Source organism: Meriones unguiculatus, chromosome 21, assembly GCF_030254825.1.
Source record: "Meriones unguiculatus strain TT.TT164.6M chromosome 21, Bangor_MerUng_6.1, whole genome shotgun sequence".
Classification (NCBI taxonomy): domain Eukaryota; kingdom Metazoa; phylum Chordata; class Mammalia; order Rodentia; family Muridae; genus Meriones; species Meriones unguiculatus.
The window spans coordinates 35741069-35758164 of record NC_083368.1 but is presented as its reverse complement, the minus strand read 5'-3'; the positions used below and the strand labels follow the sequence as shown (position 1 = coordinate 35758164).

Here is a 17096-nt window from a genome sequence, read left to right as displayed (position 1 = left end):
GTTGCTTCCAGGAAGGAATAGCTCAGCTAAATATTATGCGTAGTTGCCATGTTTTGAGTTTCAAAGTACAGCTCTATATTGTGCAGAGCTTAGTTGTTACAGTGTTGCGAGCATGCGGAACTAAATTTAATCCCCAACACCCACATAAAAAAGCTAGGTGTGTCAGTGCGTGCTTGTAACCCCAGCACTGCGGAAGTAGATCCCGGGGGCTGATTGGCTGACGGTCTAGCATAGTTGGTATACTTCAGTGCACTGGGAAACCCCGTCTCAAACAACAAAAGGAAGTAAAATATGGATGATGCTTACAGAGCAACACCGGAGGTTGTTTTCTGGCCTTCACACACATACGTGAACAAGCATACACAGCTTCATGCATAAACAATTACAGTTTTGATCTTTAACCTCCACATCTACTGGATTACTTAAGATTTATTATTAAGGCTTTACTGAGCAAAAGAAACATAAGTCAAATCCTCGTGGAGTGTGATAGTGAACCCTGTCCTACAAAAACCTAAGACGCCAAAGAGCTGAATACCCAGTTGAGGTCAAGGTAAATGTAAGGGGTCGCCACATTCTACTCCCAGAAGACTAAAAGTGCAGTTGCGTTGGCATTGAGAAAAGCAGATGGAAGAGATCAGATGTTGGTGAGAAATGACAATCACATTCTTTGCATCATTCAAGGCTGGAGCTCAGCTTCCCATTGGATGGTCAAAACCGATCTCAAGCCGTGAGCCGTTGAGAGTCAAATGGTGGCTATTAGAGACCAAGAGAGTCGGGATTTTCAGGGAATGGAGGACAGATGCTGAGGGGTTAATCATTGAGTAAAGTTACAGGTAGACAGAGTGAAGGAGATTAAGAGGGTTAGTAACCAAAGGGATTACTCTAGCTAACAAAATGTTCTCAGTATTTCAGAAATCTAGGTAAAAGGATCTTGAATGTTTTCACTACCTAGAATGGCAAATGTTTGAGGAGATGGATATTTTTACCCTGACTTAAACATTACACAAAAAAATGTTTCACATAGTAAACCATACAAGTGTTAAGTTCTAAATTTTTATATAGCAATAAAAACATCAAGCTATGAGCTCACCTATGCATGTTAGTGAACTATCATTTACCTGGCAGAAACAAACACAGGTCCTCTTGTGACTTTATATTATGTATTAAGAAGACCCCGTAACCGTTTTCCCAGGGAAAATGAGTAGGCATTCATGGCAAATAAAGGGGAAGGGTTACATAAATAAGAACCATAGAAACAGATTACAGAACAAGTAGGCTTACAAAGACCTCATATATACTGAAATGCTGTAACATACAGAATTGACAACCACATGTACAATGTTAAAGAAATAGAGGACAAGCTGAAACCCACAGGATAGTAAACTATGGAGCCTATTGAAATGACCTAATTACCCTGGAAATACACACCTGGATAAAATAAAATTGGGGAAATTTAAATCTCAACAATAATAACTGTGAATAATAAAACCACCTTAGAGTGTAACAGTTTGAAACTGTTCAAATACGTTTTCACAAAGGCTCTCACAATGTGAGACATATGTTTTCCACTACATACTTTCGAAGCACTCAAGAGGTCTTCTCTATTGACCAGTGTAGTCAGAGTAACTTCTGATAAGACACTGAAGATCCAAGGCAAATGTCCCCGCACAGTCATGCAAGGTCCATGACTGAATCTCCCAAAGGCTAGTCATTTGTTTCCTGATGACGTTCTACAGACTGCAAGAAGACACAAGGTCAAAGCTTGCTGACATAAGGCAATGGGTGACTGAGAGAAGTGTGTGGAGTATAATCTAGACTCGTTTTCAAACTTTTCAGGTCAGTTTTTAGGAAATACATGGTTTATCAGGTTCTAAGACCAAAAAACAAAACAAAACAAAACAAACAAACAAAAACAAAACAAAACAAAACAGGAAAGGGAGGGGTGAAAAAAAGGGGGGGAGGAGAGAAGAAGAAAAGGAAAAATTTAATCAGAGATGATACAGAGCTGGATGTGGTAAATAAGAGGTAGCCCATGAGAGTATACATGCAACAGAAATGATAAACTTAACAGGGCTGGACATCTAAGAGAGACTGAATAAGTGACTAACAAGAAGACATCTGAAAAAGACTAAATGGTGGCTAAATAAGATGATTTAGCTTGTGACAAATTGGAATCTGAGAGGGAAGCGATGAAAAAAAATAATTTGGAAAAAATAAGTTAATCATATTGGAAATTAAAAATACATATCATATCTTGACTAGAAACTGCAGAATGTCAAGTCTAAAGACTTTAGAAAGAGTCAGAGGTGGAAGTTGCTGGACTGTCAAGAAGAAAATATTACTGTGGACAAAATGGAACCCCCAGAAGATACAATGACTTTAGAAGTGTTTTGTTTTTCTTTTAAATAGATTAGGTTTTTATTTTTATTTCTGCGTCTGTATGCCAAGTGTGTGTGTGTGTGTGTGTGTGTGTGTACGTACCTTCAAAGTCGAAATGAGGGTATCAGATCCATTGGAGCTAGAGTTACAAGAAGTTTTGGACAGTCCTGTGTGGATGCTTGGAATGGAACTTGGGTCCTCTGTTGATTGATTTCTCCAAAATTGACTTGAGAAAACGGTCACCCTGTTTGTAATGAAATCTTTAAATACAGGAAGACTTACAGAACTACAAGGATGAAAACAAATAAATTGTCATAATAGAGGATCAATTTTAATTGTATTTATTAGGTATTAACAAACAGAAATTAAAAAAAAAGTGTAAGTAGAATGTGAATATAAACCTTATCCAGGAGAGTTCGTGTAATATCAGTTTGTAGCACGCAACTGAATCTACCCTTCTTTTCCTAACTCACAAAGAACAGATACAGATGTTGATTCCATACTGGTTAGGTAACAAAAACAATAACATATATTGATTGTCTGGTGAAAAATCACCTGAATGTGGGCTCAGTTTTCTAAAACTTCTATAAAATTACCTTATTTGGAATTTACTGAAAATTTATTTGGAAATTAAGTAGCATTCCCAAAAAACCCAATGACCAACAAACTTTTAGAACAGAATATGAGTGACAATGATTTTAGAATGTGATTTGAGATGAGCACAGTGACATATCCCTACAATCTTTACATGGAAGGGATGGAAATAAGTTTATAAGTCTAACACTTGCCTGGGCTACACAATAGGATACTGTGTAAAACGTTATTTTAATGAAACAATAAAAATTTCCCACAAATTAAGTCTTACAAAAAGCAAGTGAAATTAAACTTTGGTGAATCTTAAACTCTTTTATTATAGAAAAGAAGTCCAATAATAAAGGCTCAAGCATTGTTTAGTTTATAGAAAAGAACAATAAAACAAGCCCCAAGAAAGTTCAAGAAAGACAATGGTAAGATGAGAATAAAATTACGATGCTCCAATAAGGCCCTATCAATCCTGCCTCCTGGTGCTCATGCCCTTGCATCGTCCCCTCCCCTGTCAAAGATGGTGGCCTGTGTAACTAACAGAATGTTCCAGAAAGGTTGTTCAATGACTGCTTAAGCCACATCACAGAAAATCTTGGCCATTGGTGCTTGCTTGTGACAATTGCAAATTCTTAAACTTTGTTTACTTTCAGAAGTTATGTTCTGGATTTATTTGTTAATGATAGCTTGTACAACTAGTGACACAGAATATCAACATATAATGTAAATATTCAGTAGTAGCTATGTATTTATTCCTTAAATTAAAAATAACTAAAACAAAAAAATACACATATATAATGTCAGAAATGAGAATTAAAATGGGTGCTAGAGAGAGAAAAAAGCTAATAAATCATTTTATGCCAACAAATTTGAAAATATTATAAAAATGAAAATAACTAGAGAACTGTAGCTTTATTAATTACTGTTGAACCTGCTACTATAACAAATAGACTAAAAATTTAGTGTCTAAAAATGTGTATTTGCTTCTCTTTTGTCTAAGAGTCTTCAGGGGAGCACATCTTCTTAAGAAATGCATTTATATTTATTTATTTATCATGCATTTGTCAGAGGACAACTGGTAGGAGTTGTAGGCTCTCTGCTTTCGCCATGTGGGCACCACTAGTTGGACCCAATTCAGGTTGTCGGGTTTGATGGCGTGCACCTGTACCTGCTGATCCATCATTCAGGCTCTCAGCTGTTCTTCCTGGTTCCTGGAGACCCTACTTATTAGCCTTCACAGGAAAGAGAAGCCACACTGAAAAGGTCTACTGAGGCAAAGTTTTATGAGATTGTCTTTTTATTTTGAGGTAAGAGCTCATGTAGCCCAGAGTGGTATTGGACTCAGTATGTGGTCACAGATGGCCTTGAACTTCTGACCCTCTGTCATGATTTCCCAAGAACTTCAGCTATAGGTGTGCACCACCATGAGTGCTGGGGATTGAACCTACTACCCTGTGCATAGACTCTACCATCTTACCTACACCTCGAACCCTTGAGGGAAATTTTTTAGGAGGGCCATTGATAGAAAGGAATTACTCTTACAAGAAACAAACGCACTGTAATACAGTACTTCAGTGAAGCGGGTGAAGCAAAGTAGAAAGAGGCCAGGAACCTTTCCTTCCCTAGGTTTCACAAGCATATTTGCTGAAACAGCTACTTAAATAAAAAGAGGGCAATCAAGATAAAGAGTCTCCCAATAAATGATGCAGGAGCCATGGGTGAAAAATGTCTAGCCAACATGTGACCATTCAATAAGGAGATCATGGAGGGAACAGTGGTTTTTTGTTGTTGTTGTTGTTGTTGTTGTTTTTTCCCTTTCTTGTTTTGTCTTATTTTGTGACCCGGGCTGGCCTTGAACTCTCAACAATCCTCCTACCTCAGCCTCCTTAGTGCAGGAATTACAGATGTGTGCCATTACACCCAATTTTGATTTCACTCTTCTTTTACCCTCCCAACTAGAAATGAGGAAACGGGAGCTTTTGATGGGGTCCTTTAAGCCTGCAGGAGGCAGCGGAGCAGGACAGTCCATTGCAGAGTAACTTTAACATTACATGGCCTTTTTCCTGTTGCTACTTCCATCTGTGGCTGATTGCAGTGATCTGCATGGTGAAAGCCAGTTCACTCTCTGTGGTCCATCAGAAGGGAAGGAGAAAAACAAGAAAAGGTATAAAGGAGCACTAGAGCCCAGAACTAGAAATGTTATTCATCAGTTCTGCTCCCCTTCCGATGCTAAAAGCTAATCCTATGGCCACATCTGACTGACAGCAAAGAGAGATGGGTAGTGTCATGCAGTAGGGAGAAATATGCTCAAGAAGAGGTACAGAATACATTTTAGGAAATAACTCATCCACATCTCACACAGTCAACTCTTCATTCTCACGAAAGCTCCATCTAATTCTAACCTGCAGCACAAAGTGCAAAAGTCACTCTATCAAGAAAACCTAAATCCTAGAAACAACTGGGCCCATAAACGCTAGAATGAATGAACAAATACAGTGATGATCTGTTTAACGTTGCATGGTGCGGCAGAGCCACACTCAAAAACGTGGGTGCAGCATATGTATCATGTGAGGTTGAAGTGGATGAATACGACTACGCAGAGTAGGTCTTTATTTCAGGTCTTTATTCCAAGAGAGGCAAAACTAAGCAATAAGGTAAGATCCGGGTGCCCGCACAGTGTGATTAGCATGCTTACGTGGTGCTGTTTGTGACAATGATACAAGAATGGGCTTCGAGTAAGAAAGCAAGTCATTCACACCGCTCACCAAAACATTGTCATCACAGTTTGAGAAGTGATTTATGAGTTATTGAAAAGCCCATACGTAGTGGACCCAAGGGCAATTTGCACAATTGAGGGAAATCAAGGGGCAAGTTCTTAGGCACGTGCAGAGTGTCCAAGGGAGATTGTTGGGGGCTGTAATAGTTGGTTGTGAAATATTGCTGTCCATACTGTTAACTCTTTGGAAACAGAAAAGTAGACATGTTTTCATCTCTCAGTGATAGAGTGCTTCCCAAGATGAATGGGGTTCTTGTTTCTATCCCAGCACTGCAAAAGGAAAAAGGAAAGAGAATAAACAATGGAAAACTAACCATAGAAAAAACTTAACTCAGCTTTACACGTATCTCAGAGCTCAGAGACTCTGTTGGCTTAGATGCTTCTTTTCTTTTATCCCTGCTTGGTTCATGACCACCTAAGGGTCAGCCATACAACACAGGGCCTGGCAATCTCATCAGATACAAAGTGTAAAAACATGTCCATCTTATATTTCCAAATATTCCCTTGAAATGTATCGCCACCATAGTCTCACTACTTGACTAGTAGTCTTTAGGTGGACATTCCTTTTTTAATCTGTAACTCAGAAAAAAGTTATTTTCATAAGGACAATAGAGAGATAAAATGGTGTGTGCAGTGCTAGGAATATAACATAGGGCCTCAAGAATGCGGTACAAGTGCTTGACGACTGAGCCACATTTCTAAGCAAAGAGAGAAAGTTAGTTAGGTCCAGAGAAATCAACCTTAAACTAGTAGTGATAAACCTGGAGGCATCACAAATGATATATAATCAATTTATGGTATGACAGAGTTCCACTCATGTAGTCATATGCTGAAGTTTAAACGTAGTGGCTGTGTTTTAATCACTGAAACAAATTTGAGAATTAACTATAACAAATCCATATAATTAAAGCCTAAATGACCTTAATGAGAACAAATTTTGACTAATTCGTAAGTTCCAGCCCCTCTACTTGCTCTGGGCTATACGTGAAGTAGTCACTGACTTTCAAAAACTAGATTATCCCAAAGAAAGATAATGTTTGTATAAAACTTCAGTTACAGTACCTAAAATGAAAAGTGCATCTTTCTGAAATAGGTTGCCACTTTTTGTAAGTAGTGCAAGAATTCCCATAAGTCATTTTTCATCATGCTACTTTTGAAATACCTGTGTAAACAGATTTAAAAGTAACCCAGCTATTAAGTGGGCTTTTCTCAAACACACAACCTTAAGAATGTTATAGAACTTTCTGGTTCCAAAGCTTTATTTCTGTCTACAGATACTCTTTGTTAATGATGGGACCAAATTACTTTGTTTTTCTGTGTTGAGGGAATGATATGACCATCATTTCATGAGATTCTTCTGATAATATTTTCAAAATGTGTTTCTTTTTATTATTATAGGTCGTGCTTTAATTATTAGAAAATGAGCCACTTGTTCCCAAATTACAATAATTTAACTTAAGTCCATTGTTTTAAAAAGCAATGTAGCAGTTTCAAAAAGTCTCACTGTATTGTCTTAACTAGTCCAAAATTTATAGCCTTAAGTGATTTCATTCTCCCATCTTTGCCTCCCAGGTCTCTGACTAAAAACATGCACTACCATGTCCACCTATAAATGATGATTTTCTTCTTTTTTGTTAGTAAATACTGATTTTTACAATATAATGAATTAATAAGGAAATTTTTATAAACATATGGTATATGCTTTGATCAAGTTCCCTGGCTCCAAATTTCCTCTCTGGCCATTTTCATTGGTCCTCTTCCTTTCTTCAGGTAGTAGTCCTTTTACTTCTATATCTCAGCTTTTAAAAATGTCTAGACACCATCCATCAGGAAAGAGGCTTACCTTAATGAGTCTTGCTTACTTCGCTTTAACATGAACACATAGGTAACCTACTCCTTTGTGTCATTTCTAGAAGGATAATTTTACACATTCAATAATCTGGGCAATAGAAAGTGGAAACATTTATCTGGGCAGGAAAATGGCAATTTTAAAATGCCTATAGTAGGAAAATTATTAGCCCATTGCAACAATTAAAGATATAGGTAATGACAAAAATATTTTATGAATATTATTTGCATAATATTTTGCTCTCAATCGCAATAATTTATTCCCCCAATTGCAGACATTTGGACTTTTAAGAAGTCTCAGTGCATATTTGTATTGAAGAGTGTATATTATGGAGCTCATTTTAGTATGCTACTGTTTATATTTATTTATTCTTTTATAAAGTGTTCAAATTCAAAAGCAAACAGGAACAATCAATCATTTTTGATTGTTGCCACACAACCATAAATTATTATGCTTTCTGACTCTGCATCTAGCTTCATAGGTAAATTGGTATGCTAATTTAAATAGTTTATCTGTGGAGTCAGTTTAATTATCTTCACATCAATCATGTTTTCTGTGAATAATGTGTTTCTAGATATCTTTATGTTTTGAAATCTGTTTTTTCTTCCTTCTCATTTACTGAGTATAACCAAAAAGAGTGAATGTTCTCAGGAAGGGAATGCTTTTCATGTTCATCAGGTCTGATGTTTGACACAGTTTCCTTTCAGTAGAATCTCTTCATCTGATAATTTCTAATATAATCAATTGATTGTAGTTTACTAAGATTTTATTATAAAAAAGCCTATTACAAATCCCCTTTCTTCATCTGCTGAGGTGTTCCTATTATTTTTCTCTTTTATTCTGTTAATTATAGGGTTGATTTAAAACTTTACGCCAAATTTTTATCATCAGCATATGATGCCCTTGAGTGTGATATTTTTGCCTTTTTATGTGCTGTCTACTAACTTTTTAAAAATCTTCATTCCCACATTCATGAGAGAGACTGGTCTGCAATTTTAATTACACCCTATTTGGTAGGTTTACCAGGTTTTCATGTCAACATCCTATTGGCCTGGTAAAGAGAAAAGAGGTAGTCTATCTTTCCATTCTCTAGAAGAGTTCATGTAAATTCCATGAAGTATTGGATGACTATGCATCCATGAAGTGTAGTCATGGGGATAGTGTAGTCACTGGAGATAGCTTTTGCGGAGAATTGAAAGTAGAAGTTGGGTTGGGAACATGAGATGGTTTAAAAACACTTGATGTCCAAGGAGGATGACCAGAGTGAAGTCTCTGGAGCCCATGGACAAAGCTGAGCATAAAACATGTGACATCATTGTTGTTGTGGGGGGAGACAAGAGGATAGCCGGGGCTTGCTGGCTGTCAGAATAGCTCCATGTTCATAAGAGAGCCAGTGTCAAGGGAATAGGGCAAAAATGGCAGAGCAGGATAGCTAGCGTACTTTTCTAACTTCCATGAGTGCCCTTATACATATATGCATATATACTACATGAATCTATACCACACAGATACAAAATACAATAGAGTTTAAATTTTGTCAACAAACACATAATGCTGTGGTTTGCTTGTTTGTTTTTTTTGTTGTTGTTTATTTCTGTTTCTTTTTCTATATGCTTTGGTAACCTTATGGATGCATTCTTTTCATCTAATCTTTAATTTTTGTTGGAATAAATAAATTTTAAAAATATTATTTTGCTGTTTTTAAATATCATTGCACCTTATAGTAATAACCTTTTTGTCTTCCTAGTACATAAAATTTATGCTGCTTACCTGATATACCAGGATCAGATGAAACAGGAGGAGGTCCTCCCCTATCAGTGGACTCGGAAAGAAGCAGGGAGGAGATGAGGGAGTGGGATACAGCTGGGATACAAAGTTAACAAACTGTAACTAACATTAAAAAATAATAAGAAAATGTCAAAAAAATTTATGCTGCTCCCTCTAAGTTTTGTTAGAAATTCACACACTTTATTAGTTGTCACTTCCACTGGTCAACTTTAAATACTTTTTCTGTTTAAAACCAGTGGTAAAATTCATGTGGCATAAAATTCACTATTCACCTATTTTGCAGTGTACAATCCAACAGCTTATAGAGCATTCAGTGAACAACCATCATTGCTCTTTTCTGCCCGAATATTTTCATCACCTCCAGAAGAAAATTCATCAGGTAACACTCCCACTTTCCATCATCTCCAGCCCTAGCACCTACTTGTCTGTTTCTGTCTCCATACCTGGTTGTCAAAGCCACTTTATAGAAATGCAGGTCTGACATATATTGCTTTTAGTGTCTAACTTGCTTCATGTAGCATGGCAATTGCAACATTTATGCATGTTGTAGGATGAATGAAGACCATTCTTTCTTATGGTTGAATATAAGTTTCTTCTTTAAATTTATGCTTCTATTTCATTGATTACTTCTTGTTATTGATCCCGTCTGTTGTTATCTTTGGGTTTTTCAGCTTCTTGAGATGCCTGGGTAATTTAAATGACATAGTTGCTGTAAATTGGCATTAATATTTACTATTGATATTACTTTTAGTAACGCTGTGGTTAATCCTAAACAGCTGTAAAACCAAACCACCACACAGAGATTATGATTTATTTAGTTAACCTAGATCACAATGCTGGGCAATAGTTACTCCATCCTAAACTTCCAAGCCCTCATAGTTTCCTAACATTCAGATTTTACCCATTATACTTGCTTTTTGTGAAATCTTAGGTCTGGTTCATTCTCCACAATGTTCCAAGACCTCTCCTCCAGCTCTGCTCTCCCAGCTTCTCTCCTGTCCTTCTCTCCTCCTCTGCCTCCCACACCTTCCTGTCCTCTGGCTCCTTCCCTCTCTTGCCTACTCCTCCCTCTCCATTGCTCAACATTGTGGCTGGTTGTTTTATTGTGGCATGTTTACACAAAGTTGAGACAAATGATGCTTAGCATAAGGATCACAATGCAATGTCTGGATTGAAACCAGAGAGTGGTGGAGAGAAATCAGCATTTGAATGAACAAGGGTAAAGGTGTATACATTCCAAAAGAACATTATACCAACACATAGTTTAATTGGTTTTATTTTGTATATTTTGAAGTGCTAGTTTTGGGTTAAAATAGAGTTAAAAAATGATCAAACCTGGATGTACAAACTTGGCACTCTCACACATTCTTACAGGATGAGACTGTATAACATGACAATAGTAGCTCTGGCTTCATTTTTATTGGGACATTGTGAGGTGGTATACTTTAAAGAAACGAATTAAAGACTGGTGTGGACAAACCACGTATTCATCAAAGGAAAAATCCACCAGGAGGAGATTACAATTCTTAGCATCTATGCACCAAACACAGGAGCACACAAAGCTCGTAAAAGAAACACTACTACAGCTCAAGTCAATATTCACCCTCCCACACTTGTAGAGAGAGACTTCAACACCCCACTCTCACCAGTAGACAAGTCATCCAGACAAAAATCTAAGCAGAAAAATTCTGGAGCTACCTGACATTAAAAACCAAGTTGATGACAGATATTTATTGACTATTTCATCCACACACAAAAGCATATACTTTGTTATAAGCACAGTTAGGTATAGGGCAACAGATTAGGGGTTACAGATACATAGATCTTGTTAGAAAAAGGGAAATAGAATGGATATTTAAGGATGGAAAGGAGGTCTGGAAAAGGAGGACCAAGTGCCAATGGGGACAAATGTGGGAACACAAGAAAAAACAGCTAACATTCTGTGCCATTTGAGGGATAGTATGGAAACCTAATACAGTAGAAGATTCCTAATATATACACATAAGAAGGCGATCCAAGTGAAATCACCAAATAATGGGAGACAGGGCCTCAACTGGCCATCTCTTGTCACTAAATGAAGCTTTTTAGTACCTGCACTGAGTTACATCTAACTGAGTTGTTGGCCAAAGAGGTTCTAAGGAACGCTCCCCCCCCCAAAAAAAAAAAGCTAGGCTATTGCCAAACAGCAAAGGCCCATCGCTGAAGAAAACTCCTACACAACTTATTAAACATGGAAAATTCTGCCTAGTGTCTACATAGAGCCCTTACCCACTGTGTACCTTTGGTACCAAAAGGTACTCTGTATTCTATGAAAGGAGAAATATAAACATCAATCCAGCCACATACCCTGTGCTCTACAGTGCTGTTCTGCCTGTAAGCTGTGCTAGCGCAATGGTGGCACAAAGCTTGTTGAAGTAGCCAATAAATACTTAATTTGACATGAGGCCAACAAGATGGAACCCGCACCTGCACCTGACATTGCTTGGGCGACCAAGAATCTGAGACTACATAACAACAACAAAAATATAGCAATTAAATGACTCCTAATGACATTCTACTATGCTCATAAATCAGTGCTTTGCTCAGACATTATCAGAGAAGCCTCTTGCAGCAGATTGGAACAAACACAGAGATGCTCAGCCAGACATTATGCAGAGAGTGAGAGAACCTGGAACACAGCCCAAAATGGGATGTCTCCACAAAATCCCTCCCTTCAGGGCTCAGTAAATCAGGTGGAAGAGGAGGTAGAGAGAATGTAAGAGCCAGAGGCGATAGAGAACACCAAGAAAACAAGGCCCTCTAAATCATCCTGACCACAGCTCATAAGAATTCACAGAAGCTGAGGGCGCAAGCACAGGGCCTGCGCCTGTCTGCACAATGTCCTTTGGGTTTATATTTCGACTTCCAATTTAGCGTTTTAATGAGATTTTTGAATGTGTGAATAAGTCCTTGATTCACATGCCTTCTCTTGGGCTCTTTCCCTTCTCTTTTGTCCAATTCCAATGCATTAGATTTGTATTATCTCTATTTTATTTTCATCCCTTAAAAGTATCTTTGTTTTCTAATGAAAGACAGAAAGGGAGTGGATATGGATGTGGAGAGAGGGAAGGAGAAATGGAAGTAGAGGGAAGGGAAACCATAATCAGGAAATATGTGAGGAGAAAAAAGAATCTATTTTTCAATCAAGGAAAAAAAAAGTTAAAGGACCAAACAAAACAGAAAACATAAGCACCTCAGGAAAGAACGGGTGAGAACCAAAGCCAGAACAAGAGTTCCAGAAGCGTTCACAGGTTGAAAGTCATAGGTATTTCCAACTAGCTGGGAGTTCTCACCTTCATTCTGGTCAAGAGTCCCGGTTTGTAACCTGGCCACAGTGGGCATGGTGGGGGTGGAACAGGGGTGCTATGCACTTGCATGAGCTACAGGACAGAATTAGCTGCCCCCACCTGCATCCTAGAGCTAGTGAGATGCTGGAAACAACACGAAGACTTGCTGCTGTGCAAGAAGACAAGTAAATTGGAAAAGTGCTTCATATATTGTGTAATTATAGCGGATTCACACTCTATAAATATGGGTAATAAATCCATTTGAACAGACCTGTCTTTGTTCTTTTCTAAACTTATTTTCAACTGACCAACAAAAATTGCTTACTTAAATCCATCAGGTACTGGGGGATCCATCACATACTTCGGGATGTATACATTACTGAAACATGCACGTCTATTTTAATGCTTAACCCTTTGTGGCAGGGTGAAAATAACCAACATGGATTCTCTTCCCAATTTTTATCAAGAGAGTGCCATGCCATCGACACAGATTTGTATTATAGATCTCTTCATGACTGAAATCTTATATTCCTTGACATATATTTCTCCGACCAATCTCCACCCTCGCTTTTGGTAACCATCATTTCTACTGTCTACTCCTGTAAATTCAATGTTTTTATTTGCTCCATTTAGGTGAGATCATACAGCATTTTTTTTTTCATTCGTTCATTCTATTGCATTTAACATAATTTCTTGTACACTGCTCTGTATTTTGAAAATAGGCACATTTTTTTCTTTTTAAATGCTGCATAATGTTTCACTGTGTTTATGTATTACGTTTTCCTTAATGGACCTTTATTTATTCATGCTTCCTGGCTCTTAATCATTGGCCTCTGAAACATTATGATTGAGGTGTTCTATACAATCTACACTTCTTGAACACATTAAATTCTTAATTTCCTACTGGATTAATAATGTTTCCCTATCTGTTCCAGCAAAAACTGAGCATAATTCTTCCTCCAAAAATAAATGAGAGAATGCAGTAGCTTTGTTATTCCCTGTACAGTGTATCTCTCATGGATGTGTTTAAATCTCCACTCTTTGACTCATGTCCCCTGTCTTTAGGAACTTCACCTCCTTCCTGTGCCGGGAGTTTTGTTAATATGGAAACTTTGAGGAAGAAAAGGAACAAGTTGGGAGTAGAAATGGGGACTGAGGTGGCCTCCTCACTCCTCCAGGATCTATGATAAACCTTCAAGAGGACTGCGGAATAATAAAGGCTAGATCTGGATTTGGATGGGGCAAATTTTAAGATACCGACTTGATTCTGGTGTCAGAGATTATATGTGCTTCTCCTCTGCCAGAGACCAGGAATTTGGAAATCACCCTTTACCTCGGCCAGCCACCTACTTTCTTTTCCTATCATGTGAATCAAGCTGTTGATGCTGTTGGGTGTCAGGTGCATGGGAAGACTCAAAGGAAGATCAATGTGCCACCTTTCACAAGACAGCAAAGGGGCTCTGTCATTGCATCTTAGACCACGCTAGCACCACTCTGCAGCCTGGCTGAGATAAACCTTGCTCTTGCCATCAGTAGAGATAAACAGGCAAGGAAAGAAAGACAAGTGGGTTGGAAATACACACAAAAGGACACAAACAGGATAATTAACCAAGTACTTAAGTGAGTTTCTTGTGCCAGCAGAACCACTTGGCTTCTTTGCTGGCCATAGGGTGACTGGGTTAGGGGACAGGAAGTGGCACCTCTAGCCTGCATCTTCTCACCAACTCCCTGGTCCCTCAGTGTTCATCCTCTGCCATCTATTCATGTAATGGTTGTGAGCCAGAAAACTCCTGTGGAGATGGAGAGACAGTAGCTATGGAGTCAGTTGAGGAAGATGCCCTTCCCATAGCTCACAAACTGGTGGGGGAAGCCAGGATGCAGGCAGATGAGAAAATGAATAAGCAAGAAGGCCACAAGAGCAGAGCTGTGGTGAGAGTTTAGAGCTATGGGCGTGACACAGCCTCAATGGTTCATAACTGAACAATTTGGAAGCACACCACAGGGAACTTGCTGGGCTGTGCAGCAGCCTCTCAGCTGCCAATGATTGTGACACGAAGAGGGGGGTCCTTGGGGGTGGTAGAAGGGTCAAGGTTGTGGGAGATATTTTGTGGAGCTTGGTAAAATGGCTATTTAACATCCAGCTTACAAATTCTAGGGACTGGCACCCAGGGAGAAAGTGAGGGCAACGGGAGAGTATTATAAGCAACACCCAGCAAAGGTGAGGAAGTAAAGCAACCTGATGGACACAACATTTGGACCAGCACAGAGCTGAGGTCACTGGCACAGTGCAGAGAGACTGATAGAAATTCGATCTGGTGGTTAAGTGTAGGCCAAGTCTCCTAGGGCTTTTTAGGATGTGACAGGAAAGCAAAGCCAGAAGCTGTGGGAGGGAGGATTTGAAGCAGAGAACTGGTATAATCTGATTTACATTTTTCAAAGGTTTCTTGTGCTATGGGTGAAGATTTAGGGCAAGAACAGAGAATGGGTTGTTCTAGCCTGGGGATGGTGTCAGGAACACAGAAACGCTGAGAGGTTATTCAGGAGTTGTGGCGCTTTTCAAGATGCCCATGTACATCTTCCACGTGCCTCTTCTCAAGAGGCAGTGTGTAATCACTCCTGCCTCTGAATGTGAACTAGAGCCTGGCATGCCACTTTGGGCCTTAAGATTTTAGAAGATGGCTGCTTCCTCTGGGGGTTTGGGCGGGCTTGCTGTTTCACTCTGGAAGACAGCTCACTCTAAGCGAGAAGAGCTGTGGGTATTTTGTTTTGTTTTGTTTTGTTTTTCTGCCATAGTCCTGGTACCAAACCTAGGAGGCAAGGGACTAACATCTGAAGGGAGCCTTGTGAGTTACCTTGAAGGCTGACTTCACTTCTGCTTCTGTCTCAGCTGAACTTGCTGAAGACTCGGAAGCCGTGGCTGCTAGCTCTGCTGCCAGGTTGAGTGACATGGTAAAAACTTACTACAACATGCCTGGGTTCCTTACCTGTACATATTAAGAGATAACAAAGGTGCTTTAGTTTTTAAGCTTGGTGAGCCAATGAGCTCACTGGATTTACTTGCAGGAGTATGGGTGCATTAAGGATACGTATAGCATTACAAAGCCCAACCCAGCGTAGGTGATTACAGCTGGGTGCCCAGAGCTCAGGGCCCAGCCTGCAGACAGGTCTGCAGAAGTTCACCCTCCCTCCCAGCCATTGCTTAATGCTTATGTAACCTTAGGAAGCAGCCTGGCCAGCCTAGCAGCTTTCAAGACATAAATATGTTTTTCTTAATTCTTTGAAAACTTCATACTGCAGATGCAATGTATTTTGATCATAGTCACCTCCCCCCACCTTTCCCCCATCTCCACCCAAATCCGTCATTTACCCCTACCCCCTCTCAAATTCAAGTCTTTTCCTTTTTTTTCCTCTAATCCAAGCCCAGTTTTTGCTACATGTACTCATGGGTGTAGCGCCAACAGATGGCCCAAAGTCCACCCGTCAGGGGGCCGTACTCTTAAGGAAAATTGACTCTCCTTTCTCAAGCAGCCACCATCGATCAGTGACTCCTTAGCAGGGGGTAGGGGCCTGGTAACCACCTCCTCCATGTGAAAGTGTTGGCTGGCTTGCCCCTCTGCATGTCTTGTGCGGTCACCCACAGTTTCTGTGAGTTCATGAATTCAGTGGTTCCGAGATGTCCAGAAGACACCTGAACTGTTGGGCACATTTGATGTAAGGAGTATGGGGAAATAGGATAGTAGAGAGTGTCCCTGTTGAAGTAGGAAGAACTTGGAAGGACATAGCAAGCATGATGGTAGATCAAAAGGTCTGTCTGGGGAAAGCAATGCCACGGTGCAGCTGGGAAGTTTGCCAGGAGTGATGACACAGGAAACCTAGTGGGAGGAGAGAACTAACTCTCACAATTTGTTCTCTGATCTCCACATGCTTACTTGTACACAGACACACAGACACACAACACACACACACACACACACACAGAGAGAGAGAGAGAGAGAGAGAGAGAGAGAGAGAGAGAGAGACTCAAATAAATATATGAAAATGTAGCTTTTAAAAACTTGCATTTCGTGCCTATTTTGAAGGGATTGCTAAACAGCCTGCTGGAAATATGGGCCAGGTGGACTGCTGAGCTATGCCTCAACTCCTCACTGTTGCAAGGAAAATGTTTATAGTGTTGGAGAGATCTCCCTCTCTTCTTCCCTTCCTCCTTCCTCTTCCTTTCCCTCACCCCCTTCCATAAGCATACACACCGCACTCACCCAGTAACACTTATTATTTATTTATTAAAATTTTTAACAGTGGGTAAAGACACTGGATTTCTGCCCTCCGCATATGCAGCTGAATGCACACTCACACACATGCACACACCTACAAAGAAAACAGTTGGGCAACTGTCTCT

At 39.4% G+C, this 17096-nt stretch overlaps 1 protein-coding gene across 1 annotated transcript in view; it reads left to right on the top strand.

Annotated features, from left to right (window-relative positions):
- Positions 1-13965, top strand: part of Pon3 (paraoxonase 3) — a 43720-nt gene extending 29755 nt beyond the window's left edge. The window contains exons 9-10 of the mRNA XM_060374184.1: positions 9658-9753; positions 13766-13965. Coding sequence (XP_060230167.1) covers positions 9658-9753; positions 13766-13816 — 147 coding nt within the window. The 3' untranslated portion in view covers positions 13817-13965. The remainder of the gene's footprint in view (positions 1-9657; positions 9754-13765) is intronic.
- Positions 13966-17096: the final 3131 nt, after the last annotated feature.